Source organism: Schistocerca americana, chromosome 3 (assembly GCF_021461395.2).
Source record: "Schistocerca americana isolate TAMUIC-IGC-003095 chromosome 3, iqSchAmer2.1, whole genome shotgun sequence".
Taxonomy (NCBI): domain Eukaryota; kingdom Metazoa; phylum Arthropoda; class Insecta; order Orthoptera; family Acrididae; genus Schistocerca; species Schistocerca americana.
In genome coordinates this window covers 873,750,787-873,764,207 of record NC_060121.1, presented here as the reverse complement: position 1 = coordinate 873,764,207, position 13,421 = coordinate 873,750,787, and the positions used below count along the sequence as shown (strand labels likewise).

Sequence of the window (13,421 nt, the reverse complement as noted above, 5' to 3'; positions counted from 1 at the left end):
TTGTTCGCACTTCAGCGTATCTTGAGGCTGTTGGAAAACAAGTATTGTTAATGGAGCCCTGCCCTTCTCAATTCTTCAAAATAAATCGTGACCTAAATTGTCAATGCTTCATCTCTAAATGTAAGACAACCCCTATACACTCTAGTGAACAACATAAAAATGTTGACCTCAGCAGCAATAATTTAATCTGCAAATATAAGACAACCCTATATTTTTTAAATGACGAATATGGGAAAAAGATCTTGTCTTATAATTGGTTAAATATGGTATTTACAAAGTGGAACTATTTACCTTATTAAAATAAAAAAACTAAAGCAAAATGCCAGTTTTCAGTTCTTTGAGCCCCATCATGCCGCTGAGCTTTGATGTACAGTGCAAGAACTTTTACAAAAGAAGTACGTTATTTCACATTGGCCGATTCAAATAAATCATAGAAGAAAAGTTTCATAGGAAAGGTGAAGAAGAGTGTGCTTCACAGTGCCATCACATTTTTAAATCAGATGAGGATTATCTTCCAGTGGAACAAACTATTGACGCAGTGTACAAACTGATGGTTCTAATAGCAATGAGAACAATGGTGGAAGCAGCAGTGATGCTGAAAATTACTGCCAGACCACTTATACAGATGACACTCACATGTGTGGCCCCAATGGGCACATTTCAGGTGTGTGCTGCCTGACAATGTAATACTTTTGAGATGGGTAGTACGAGCCCTTACACACATTGTCAGCCCCATGTGGATACTTTTTTCTCCTGATGTGCAGTTTGTAGCACATGCTGCACCTCACTAACTATAAGAAATTTGTTTGAAATTCCGTCAGTATTAGCAGGACATTCGTATATCTTTGCTGGATCCCAAGATATAAGGAATGACCTAGATAACAACCTGGTGGAACGTGGGCAGAGGATATAGAAACATGCAAGAGAGACATGGATGGCTATAAATGAAGACAGTATAATGTGTGGAAAAGTCTAGAGGACGCTGTTATCCGGAAGTGGATGCCAGCCAAGTGGCTATTTTTCCTCCTCCTCCTCCTGCTGCTGCTGCTGCTATGATGATGATAATGATGATAACAATGATAATGATAATGATGATGATGATGATTACAGTCATCAACTGATTTCATCTTTATGAAATTGCTCTTAACATACCACTGATCTGGTTCCAGAATATTGGAATTATTTATTAATACTCATTTCAAGCACTAAAGTTCATTAGTTAAAAGTAGATCCCAATATTGCTGACAGTATTTTCATGGTATACCTGACCATGTCAACAGTGGATGTAAATGCTGGCGTAAAATTACTATGATTGTCTGTCCTTAGTCTTTCATTTTTATGCACTATTTTGTTCTCAGGATCTTTAGAAAATGCTGTGCTAATACAAAGCAGAGGCAGTATTTACACAACTCAACATTTTTCTAAAACTGATGCTTTATCTTTTTACAGGACTGCATCATTACCGAACTTCTTGGGCTCGTTTGTGACACAGCAATCATCTATGGCTGATGGAAGTGTCAAAGTAAGTGTGACACAGGCACCACCTACAGAAGCCACAACAGCCGCTTTCATCATTCCAAAGGTCCCACCGCCACATTATGACGAAGCAACGAAACATATCGAGGTATGTGTTTGCTACAGATACAAAACTGTACCATCTCTTTTGGTGTCTCTACATATGTGTACGTACTCCACAAGCTACTGCAGAGCACATGACAGAGTGTACTGTTGCTAACCATTCCCTTCCGTCCCTTTTCTGTTGCACTAGCAAATGGAGCACGGGAAATCTTATTGCCTGTTGGCCAGTGTATGAGCTGTAACCTCTATTATTTTGTCCCTGTTATCCTTTTGTGAGGTGAATTTCAGAGGCAGTATAATCATTCTGTAGTCTGCTGCAAATGCTGATTCTCTAAACGTTCATAATACCTTTTCATAACACTCTAGTACCATCTGAATCGACTTGTAACGAATCTAGCAGCTTGCCTCTGAACTGCTTCAGTGTGTTCCTCTTTAATCCAACCTGGTCTGATCTGCACAACATTCTGTACCTGGTCTTCTCTATAGAAACACTACATTTTTCCAGAATACTCCCAATAAACTTTAGTTAGCCATTTTCCATTCCTACAACTGACCTTATGTGCCCGTCCCATTTCCTGTCATTTTGATATTTTACACCTAGATATTTAATTGAGCACCATACTGTTAATACTGTATTTGCTCATTGGATGAATGTTTCTATTACATCAACTTACATTTATCCACATTCAAACTGGGCTGCCAGTCATTGAGCCAAATATAAATTCTATCCAGGTCTTCCTGAGGCTCCTCTGCAGTAACTCAGTGGTACACAACAGCTTCAGCAGCAAGCAGTCCCATGATGCTGCACACCCTGGCTGGCCAACTGGCTCCTTTCACTAGAAGGGGCACAGATGCATTTGCAGTAATGGGAAAAGTTGGAGGTTTACTTGCTTTAGTGTTGAATTATGGCTTGTGTCCATAAGACCACAGACTTAAACCTGGGACACCTAGCATTTATGTCAGTCGGATGTAACAACCACAATAGAGTTCAGATCCAAAGGCAGGATCGTCAGTGAAGTACAGGTCTTAGAACTGAAAGGATATTTGTTATGACATCAGTGTAAAGCCAGAACAGACCTGACCTCCTGGTCATACACTGCAGCTGTTTGTTATACAAACACAGGCTATTCCAGAATGCTGATATTTATACAAACATCAACTATTCAAGAATATACCAACATTACAAACATAAGATATTTCAAGAAACTTTCAGCAATGGTAAATACTAAATAACAAATAATTTCTGGCAGATGCATTCAAACTGTCCTCCCACAGCATGCCAGCTAGCAAGCTAACCGCAGTGCTGTGCTGCAGGTGTTAGCTCACAAGAGTTTTGTCCTGCGGCATTTGGGAGTACACCATCTGTCACATTATTAGCAATACTTGGATGCATTCATTGGACTTAGTAATTAGACAGCAAGCTGCAGATCTTTTAGAGTACAAAATATAACTTTTATACAGAGTGCAGCGTGGGAACTTCATTATTTGAAGCACTCGGCACACAGTGGCCGTTACACATTGCTGCGTGGGTTTCAGTTCAATCAAAAGTGTGAGACTTAACGTTTTCTTTAAGGTTAGTGTAGTGGGGATCGTGCAATGGGCAAGAGAGGAGTGCGCGTTCACCATTGTGGCCTACTTTTCGAATGGACATTCCGTCATCAGAACTCAGCGTGCATTCAGAAAACAGTTCAACATAGTGCCTGCAGGTCATGTTCCTGATAGGAAATCAATTGTTATGTGGGTAGACACCTTTATGGATACCGTAAGTGTGCAGGAAAAGAAACCAGGACCTTCAAGAACCACCAGACTGCCTGAAAACATTGAGAGGGTACAGATGTTGATTTTGAATTCCCCCAAGCGATCTGCACGCATACGTGCAGCTACCCTTGCAGTTTCTGAACACACAGTGAGACAAATTCTTCATGATGAGTTGAAATTTCATCTGCATAAACTGCCAGTGGTGCACACACTTCATGCACGTGATTTTGTTTCACGAAAAAATGCGTGTGAAGCGTTGATCGATGAGCTGCCTCGTGACGCCTTAGTGTCCTTCAGCAATGAGGCACTTTTTCATTTGTCTGGCTGCATGAATAAACAGAATACACAGTACTAGAGTGGCACGAACCCCTGAGAACATCATGAGCAGCCCCTGAATACTGAACCTGTGACTATTTGGTGTGCACTGTCTAAAGATGGCATTATTGGCCCACGGTTTTTCGAAGAGAGCGATAAGGCAGTGAGCATTATGTTCAGATGATTGAACAGTTGTTACTTCCAGAACTTGAAGAAATGGATGTGGATGATGTCTGGTTCCAACAAGATGGCGCCACGGCACACATGGCATGAACATTGATGACCGTGTTGCGCGAATTCTTCTCCGATCATCTCACCTCTTTGAGGGGCGATCTCCAGCGGCCAGCACGCTCATCGGATTCAGCGCCGTGAACTTTTTCTTATGGGGATGTCTTAAATCTTTGGTGTATACCAATCGTCCACAGACCCTGCCTGAGCTACAGAACAATATTCGTGTTGCTATTGCCGACATCGACAGAGATGTCTTGGAAAAAGTGGACTGAAACTTCAGATTTTGACTCTCCAAATGCATTGAGCAGAACGGAGGCCGCATTCAAGATATCATTTTCATAACTTAATGGAACAAAACTTTAGATGTTACTCTTTGGAAATAAAAAATAATTAAAATGATGCGTCTAATACTTTCTGATTTATGATTTTTTTTAAATAGGGAAGTCCCTGTGCCGCATCCTGTAGTACGAAAGTTCTAGTAGAATGTAAATACTTTAAGAGTAAAGGGAACCCATTCACCGAAAGGCACAAGTCTTCAGTCAGCAACACGTACACACACAAAAGAAAAGAAAGAAAACTTGCTAGATTTTGGGAGTCCCAGCACTGCAGCTTTGCAGGTGAACTAGGGTATTGTGGGGGTTGTGCTGGAGAGGGTGGGTAAAGGGAGGGAGGTGCAGAAAGCAGGGAGTGGGTAACTAACAGCTCAGGGGGAGGCAGTCAGTTTGCTGGCTAGGAATGTGAGAGGGAGGGAAGGCAGGCGCACAGGCCAGACACATGATGCACGGGTGTTGGAGCTGGTGGGTTGTGGCACACAGTGAAGCTGATGTGGAGAAGTGAATTGGGAGGGTATGGTGAGACAGAGAAAAGGGAAACTAGTGTGTGGAGGGTATGGGGACGATGGGGTAATGGAGATTGAGGCCTGGAGGGTTACGGGAGCAAAGGATGTGTTGCAAGTCCCATCTGTTTAATTCAGAAAAGCTGATGCTGAAAAAGTAATGATCTGGATGGTCCAGGTTATGAATCAGCCATTGAAATCAACCATGTTGTGCTCCGCTATGTGTTATGCTACCTTTGTGGTCAACTTTGTTCTTAGTCACTGTTTGGTGATGGCCATTAATTCTGGTGGACGTAAAAAGCACTGCAGTGATTGCAGCACAGTTGGCTGCTTTCACAGGTGGCCCTGCCACTGATGGGATAGGATAAACCTGAAAGAACTGTAGTGCTGGGTGGATGGCTTCTACAGGTCTTGCACCTGGATGACACCTGTGGCAAGGGATTGGGATTGGGAGTGGAATAGGGGCACACCAGGATGTTGAGTAGGTTGGGTGAGTGACAGAACATAACTTTAGGAGCGGTTGTAGGAATCTTGGGTAGGATGTCCCTCATTTCAGGGCATGATGTATAGATAACGCCTTAGTGAATGGTATGGTTCAGTTGTTCTAGTCCGGGGTGATAGATAAAGCCTTGGTGAAGGGTGTGGTTCAGTTGTTCCTGTCCATGGTGATACTGGGTGACAAGAGGGGCGCTCCTTCCTTGGTGATTCTTGGGTGTGGGAGGATATGGCACAGGAAATCCATTTGTGGACTAGGTTTTGGGGAGTAGTGCTTGCCAGTGAAGCTGGTATGTGAAATTCGGCTTACTAGGCAAGGGAATTCTCATTGCTGTAATTACGTCGTCCACAGGTGGCCAGACTGTATTGGAGGGATTTTTTGGTGTAGCTGTCAAAATGCAGGTACTGTTGATGATTATTGGGTTTAATTAGGGTATCTTGGCCCCAAGTCCAGATCACAAAGATATCATCAATGCGCCTGAACTAGACAAGGTGCTTAGGGTTTTGGGAGGCTAGGAAGGCTTCCTCAAGAGGCCTCAAAAGAGGTTACTGAAGGCAATGGCTTTTGTTCACAGTTTCTGATCACTATCAGCTGTGCTCATGGCCATCTAGGAAGAATGCACACCACTTGGAGACATTGCTGGGGTCCATACAGTCATCCCCATCCACACCACGTGTGCCCCTGTGAATTTCACTTGATTTATGCCCTTTGGCCCAGAAATATCTAACTATACTTCGCTGCTCTACACAAGTTGATGACAGTGACATGTATGCCATGTATTTATCGAAGTTCAGGCTTCTGTTGCTGAGAGCTGCACATGAAAACAAAGTACCCTCTGTTTTATTGCACAAACTTCGAACAATATCACTGTGAAATTTCAACATTCCATTCCAGCTGCAATAGCAAGGGGGGGGGGGGGGGATTATTGTGTGTCACTTTCTGATTCCCTCTTGTATTCAGACAGCAGGCCTTCTGTCATCTTCAGGTGATACCCATAGAATGAGCATCTTTGCTGCATTGCTCTGCTGCCCTTCCTTGACTACCGTGGAGGTATTGTTATGACATTGCATACTTGGATGTCAGTTGCCCCAAAACTTAGATTCTGGTGTAAGTGTTTTGGCCAAAAATGCCAACTTGCTTCATTCTGATTGTAGTCTAAAGTGTAAAGGAGTCACATTTCATTGTGAGGTACTTGCGAGTTGTGGTACCATGGAAATATTATATGTTCGGAATTGGGGCAGCCGCACAGGACGCTCGTCAAAGTCGGGGCCCGGCAACAAACACGTGGTGGCAAACATTAGCCGGATGAGAGGGGTAGCCCCTGCACCTGGTCCAGCTGCATGGCTGGGAATTTTGCTGTGACGAGGACGGTGCTTTGTGTTGATGAAGGAGACACGCTGGGAGTGCCAAAGATGGCGGACTTTGTGAAGCCTTAATGGCAGACATTTCACAGTTCATATAGAAATTAGTAGTAGCCAGATGAATCATGATACCTCAAAAAGAAACATTTTTCTGTTCCCAGCAACAAAATCTTCACTGAAAAGAACAAGACATGAGACAACTGAAATTGTGAAAGAAAAAGCAACTGAGATGATGAGCATGCTATCGGAAGAGAACTTCAAACACAGCATTGAGCAGAGCAAAATTTACAAGGAGCAGTATAAATGTAGTAGAGAGGAATATTTGGAAGGGGATAATGTAAAACTTCTGAAGAAGTAAAAATAAAGAATGTTGTATATTTCAGCCATGCCTTGTACATAGCACACCATCATTTTGTGAACGATAATGGCAACTGGAGCTGTGGAGAAACAAATCAGTGTGGCTTTTCTGCACACACAGTGTTCCATGGTGCAGTCTGCTGTGCACTTGACTAGGATGTCCAAAAACTGGAGTTCACCACTCTCTTACACATTGGTAGCAAATCTGATACTGTAGGCACAGAGATTCTAGATGTTGGAAAAACTCATAAAGCCTTTCACTCAGCTGTGGCTACATACAAATTTGTGATCACCATATTTGAATACGTAAATGTTTGCATCTGGCTGGACATCTGAGAACAATACAGACAGTTGATTCACCAGGAAAGCTGAAGATCACACGTCTACCCTTTGACCTTGTAGCTCCCCATTTGTAGCACTGCCTAGCGTGCTGTAGGAAAGAACTCAGCTTCTTTGTGTAGAAATAAATGATGTGCATTCTCCTCACATAGTAAAAAAGTAAAGCAGTCGTCAATCTGAAGATTGTTTCGAACACCACATTGCTGTACTAGGCACAGTCCTGATGGAGATAGTATGCTGTTGCCTTCCTATACTCAGAGATGAATACTTTTAAAAATTATACCAGTATTTTGTTTAATTGTGCTGCTATGTAATGAATTATCTTAATGTTTGTGAGTTGACTGCAGCTGAGTGTGGCTCTAAGCCATTTTACCTGCTCGTACTAACTTACTGTTTAATATTTCCGTTGTATGTGAATCACTATGTGCCTCACTTATTTCCAACACTTTATTTACTGTGTAGTATAATGTGTTCAAGATTCTAGGCAGCACCAGCTCCACATGTTGCTGTGCTACCTGTTAGTTTATGGTCACCGCTAAGTTGGAACGACGAGCCAGTTACCTGCTGTCGTCGCGGATACTTCCTCCTCCTAGTCTTGTGCCAGGCAGGAGAAAGCAAGCTTTGCAAGTGACTCCATTAATTACAAGTAACTCCGTGTTACTGTCACCTCCACCCCTAGAGGTTACATGTCATCAGGACCGCTACCAGTCACCCTACTGACCAGGAAAAAAATTAATTCCACCATAATTTTGTCCACTTCTTATTATTTTTACTTTCACATGCAAATCTCACCCCAAAGTGTGCAAGGGAGTGTCTTACCTTATCTCCAGCAGTACTTTTTTCACACAATAAGTCATATCTGTACCATGTTTTGTTGAAATTACTCTAGACATTCCATAAATTTGCAGTGCACCTCATGTGTACACACATACATTCTCTCTCTCTCTCTCTCTCTCTCTCTCTCTGATTGATTAACATAAAAAGTAAATGTTTTGTGTCCCACCTGATTTACTACACTCTGTGTTGAAATTCAATGATATCAAATTTTGATAAAAATATTGGCAGCTTCATCAGGTGAGCAGAGGTGTGTGTGTGTGTGTGTGTGTGTGTGTGTGTGTGTTGCTTTATTCTTTTATTATACTTTATGCGATAGTCGTAATGTTTTGGAGGACTGTCAATAAAATGAATTCTGAATGTATTGGTACAGGATGAGCACCAGGCTGCCAAGCAGAGGCACGTGAAGAGCCAGATTGTGGACGACGTGTTGGAGATACTCATCAAGAATGGAGAGCTGCCCCCTAGTGCGGCCCAGGACCCAGCCACGCCAACTTCGGGACCTGCTGGAGCCTCTTCAGAGTCCCCCCAGTTCCTTTCTGTTATCGACACAGCTTCGCCTCCACCACCACCTCCACCCCCGCCGCCACCGCCACCGCCTCCGCCACCACCTCCGCTGCCGCACGTGTCCGGTGATGCGGCAGACTTCCGTGATGAAGATCTGGATTTCCTGCTGGAGGAAGTGGCGAGGCCCTCAGGTGTCGTGGACTCGGATGGTGTGGAAGCTGACCTGGGCCTGGCCCTTGACCTGAGTGTCCTCGATCCTACAGACTTTGGCGCACTCGATTCTGATGCTGAGATGGAGGTGGCTCACCCTCCAGATGCCAGGTCCATTTCTTCAGCCGTCCCAACTGCCGACGAGCTCATGGATGTAGACGTCCCGGTGGACATGGACGTGACCGATGTGGACTGGTTGGATGGTCTAGTGCCACCTGCACCTGCCGATACAGACGTCCCATCACCGCCACACGTCCCGACTCCCGTCACCACACTTTTCCCGGGTCCCTCGACTGTGTGCGGGAGCACAGGGTACGATCCGCTGCTGTCGGATACGCGGGACCCGTTTGACCTGTTTGGGACGGAGGATGTGGACTTCAGAGTCACGGGCGAGCTTGGATCAAACCTGTCGTGGGACCGCCTCGACTTTGCCACGTAATCGTTGCGCAGATAGTACCGTAGTCTGCTAGCTGCAAAACAAAATACCACAGTAATTTGGCAATAATGGATGGTGTCTAAATTGTTAAATTATTTTCTTGTTCTGTGCCACTAGATTGTAGGTTGAGGTTTGAAAGTGTTTGAATTTGTTCTTTTTCCCAGAGCTTCCCAGTTTGTCATATGCTCACTCCTTGCCTGTACCAATTTCCCATGTTTGTATGATGGCAGGAATGTGTGGTGCCTAAGCCATTGTGATTTGTAGGTGCATTTGATTTGACAGAAGATTCCTGAGTAAGTGGGTGCAACAGTAGAAGGTGCCTAAACATTTTTTTCAGGCTGTTGAGGCTGAAGTGCAGTGACAGTGGATGTTATTTCTTGATCAGTGTGGCGAAATTTGGGTGGTAAAGATGTTTTTGTGCTTCACATGTTCCTGCACAATGTGTGTTAAGTAGATTATCAGTGTATAGAACAATTGTGGAGCAATTGAGACTTTTTGTGTACTTAACATGTTGATATAGAAGTAGCAGTGTTACAACTACTGCTGCCCATGTAAAGCGTTGTGTGCACTTTGCATTACTTGTTATTTTTAATTTTTTTGTATTTGTTGAAGGTGCAAGCTTGTGTGTGTGTGTGTGTGTGTGTGTGTGTGTGTGTGTGTGTGTGTGTGTGTGTGTGTGCGCGCATCCACATACGATAGTACTCGTGTGCACATCTGTATGCATAAGGTTGTACATATCCAAATGTTTGTTTTGTAATACTGTAAACAACCGTAATATCGTGTGTTCCTATTTGTAAATGAATTTGGTGCTTATTGTACAGTGTGTATGTGCATATACGGTAGAAGAAATTAGCCTCATGGCATTTAAAATGTGCTCACTTTTCTATAAATGTGACTATTTCATAAATATGAAATATTATTTAGTATTTATTCTTTATGACCAAGTCACAGATAAAGATATATATAAATCTTACTCCAGTCTGTTACCCTGATTGGATTGTGTATATCAATGAAAGCTGAAAAAATTGTTGGGTTATGTAGATTTATTTCTGAATATCTTTTTTGTTAGTTTTGCAAGTGAGAGTGAAATAACAAATGTTCACTGATAACGGTTTTCAAGTGTAATGCTATTTATATTCTCGTGTTGCCATTCTAAAAGCCTTTGTGATCCAAGTACAGCGGCTGTCTCAATCACAGTTTCTTCACAAATGCGCAGCAGAATTTCTTCACACTCAGCTCTGCCATGTGCTGAAGCAAACGGCATTTGGAAGCCATTACGAGAAAATAAGTGTCGCCATCTGTGAGTGACTTGAGTTCAGCAGTACTTTATATATATATACATACGTATATATGTATATACATACACACACAGCTCTGTGGCATGTACTGGTTGCATTCCTAATGCAAGAGCATTGCTCACATTATAATTTTTTAATCAAGATGGAAACTTAACTCTGCGTTGTGATGCTGTCTTGATACATACTTAATGTTTCCTGTGGTTTTTAGTGACATTCCATGTAAAAAAAAATTAAAGTTGTTTTCCCCAGGCCTAGTTTCCTTCATTCTATCATTTAAAATGTGTGTCAGTAGGGACAGACTGTGGACAAATTACAAATCATGCTATGCAATTTATAAAGTATTTCTGCAAAATACTACTTTGTTTACTACATCCATTATTTTTATTTGTCAAGTTTTATGAAATGTATCTTCGAGTGACACTCACCCTCTTTATTGTTACATTTTCAGTGTTATATTTTTAAGAATTTGACAGCAACTTCATTCACTGAAGTGTGCTTGTGTAGTTCCATTGCATGACTAATTAAATCCAAACCATTCGTTACACATTCCAGAAAGTCTGAACATATCCGGAAAAGGATTGTAGGGTCTGCATGGAGACACATGATGTGGACCAATTTTAGGGCAATATTGCAGCCTGTACGTTAATTTTGGATTTGTCCAAATTGTCTCAAATTTTTATTTGTTTCCGACTACCAAAAATATTTTGTCATGCTAATATACTACAAAGTGTGCCATGTCGTCAGTCTGTCCAAAAATGTGTGTTGAGAAGAGCAGTTGTATTCATTTGTAGATAACAACTCTTAAAAAGTGAAAGAAAGAAAGTCCAGTTACATGGGGAAAGAGTTCTTGTGATGCAGACTAGCTAGTTTTGATTCAATACAATTATCTGGGCTTCCTGTGTTTAATGTTCCTGAGGAATGATATGTTGGGATGCAGTTCTCACGGTCACAAAGACTGGATGGTGACAATGTATACACACAGAAGTGAACAATACATTTCCCACAAACTAGTGGCATAGTTCATATCTTTTCAGTTTTTATTTTTTTAAATTTAGAGACTATAGGTAATAGAGAATTTTTACATGCAAGCTCACCATTCGGTCATGAAAGATTTCACATTATTCATTTTTATTTTTGTGAATCTTCAGCATGTGTATTTGCCTTTCCTTCTGTGATTAGCTTTTTACAATGTGTTGGCTATGTCAGTATGTTTGTTCATTTGTAAAAGAACAGGGAAAACTGACTTTATTATTTTCTTTTTTTCCCTTTCAAAATCCACAGCTAATGTATTCTTAACATGTAGTTAAGTGCTAACTACAAAGTTAGTTGTACAGAATGGTCTGCGAGAATCACTTTTATGTTTCCCTCACCCCTAATTAGAGCATTCAGTTTCACAAAGTACTTTTGCAACATTAGCAGATTGGTTTGAGACTGTCTGAACAGACTTGAAGCACAAAATATAAATTTGTGGACTGCATATTTTCAGTATCCAAATTTTTGAATTGGGACCATGCAGAGGAGTTAAGACAGAGTTGTTATTTAAAATGTTCTTTATTTCAGTGCTTGAAAAAAGCTTTATTTATGAATATAGTGTGGTGTGATGAAATAGTTGCAGATTAGAGTTTATTTTCAGTAAGTAGCTGTGAGAATGTGAAGAGAAGTCGAATGTGTGATACCCATTTTCTGAGTGAGGAGTATGTTCGGGTTTCACAAATTTTTCCAGTAAATTTGCTTTAGATTACTGCATACTTTTTTGTTTTTTCTCCTTCTCCTAGCAAGAAGTTACAACTAACTCTTGCCTCGTAGGAGGAGACTGGGCTGATTTCTTTCCTTTATACAATACATATGTTTTTAAAATGTAAATATGTTAATATTAATAACCCTTGTAACTAGGGTTCATTATGGTCAGTTCAAATAAAACTGTGTATTGATTTGGTCTGCTTTTCATTTGTGGTTTCAGTTATTTCATGTAAGCTGTAACCTATTGATTTTTAATAATGCTGAATGTTCACCATGAACTTGTATTATTTACAGCACACACATTTATTTATAAACTGTTATTTATTTTTTCCATCTTAAAAATGCTGTAATTTAAGGCTGTTTTACACTACTTACATTTCACTTTTATTTACAAAGAATCATCAGTGATAATTGATGTTCATTGCTCTCTTTTAATGTTCTGAGTTCAAAGGGTTTTCCCTCATCATTACCAGACACTAAAGCTGAAAAAACTTGGTTGCCCTTTCACCCTTTCCTATAGTTTTGGTTTTTAGGAACCTGCATTTTCTTTTTCATCTGTGTAAATCTTCACAAAAGTTGTCTCCATAGAAAAGTTTACAATGATTTTACCATTCAGCTCTTTGTATTGTGTGTTCATTTCAATGGTCATCCTTGCAGTATGCTTAAGATGGGAAAAAATAATTCATATATAACAGCTGCTGTGGTAGATAGTCTAGCAAAAAAATATATTACACATTTATTTATTTTGTGTTTCATAAATCTTTGTCTTTAACAGATCAGGATGTGGAACAACTCAATTTTATAAGTTTGTGGTGGTTATTACAATACAACATTCCATAAAACTAAGTAAATAGTGGCAACCAATTTTTTAAACCTTAAATTTGTACATGTTAGGTAGGTTCCTTTATAAAAAATTACAGTATTGAGAAGCACCTATGAAGATACACACTCATACATGTAAGGATTTGAGGATGAATGTAAATTTGCAAGTGTTGGATAGTATACAGTATGATTCAGTAAATCTTTCAGAGTGTAAGGTGATCCTTGAAACAAGCAAAGTCATAAGCCTTGCATAAGTATTAAAGGAGCTCGTTATCCACAACACATTCAATTTGTGGAAGGAGAG

General features: G+C 40.9%; 1 protein-coding gene across 2 annotated transcripts in view; it reads left to right on the top strand.

Annotated features, from left to right (window-relative positions):
• The window catches only part of LOC124607345 (myocardin-related transcription factor A-like), a 131,730-nt gene extending 119,228 nt beyond the window's left edge, over positions 1 to 12,502 (top strand). For both annotated transcript variants that reach the window (XM_047139651.1, XM_047139650.1), the window contains 2 exons: positions 1,450 to 1,624; positions 8,478 to 12,502. In XM_047139651.1, the coding sequence (XP_046995607.1) occupies positions 1,450 to 1,624; positions 8,478 to 9,260 (958 nt within the window). In that variant the 3' untranslated portion in view covers positions 9,261 to 12,502. The remainder of the gene's footprint in view (positions 1 to 1,449; positions 1,625 to 8,477) is intronic.
• Positions 12,503 to 13,421: the final 919 nt, after the last annotated feature.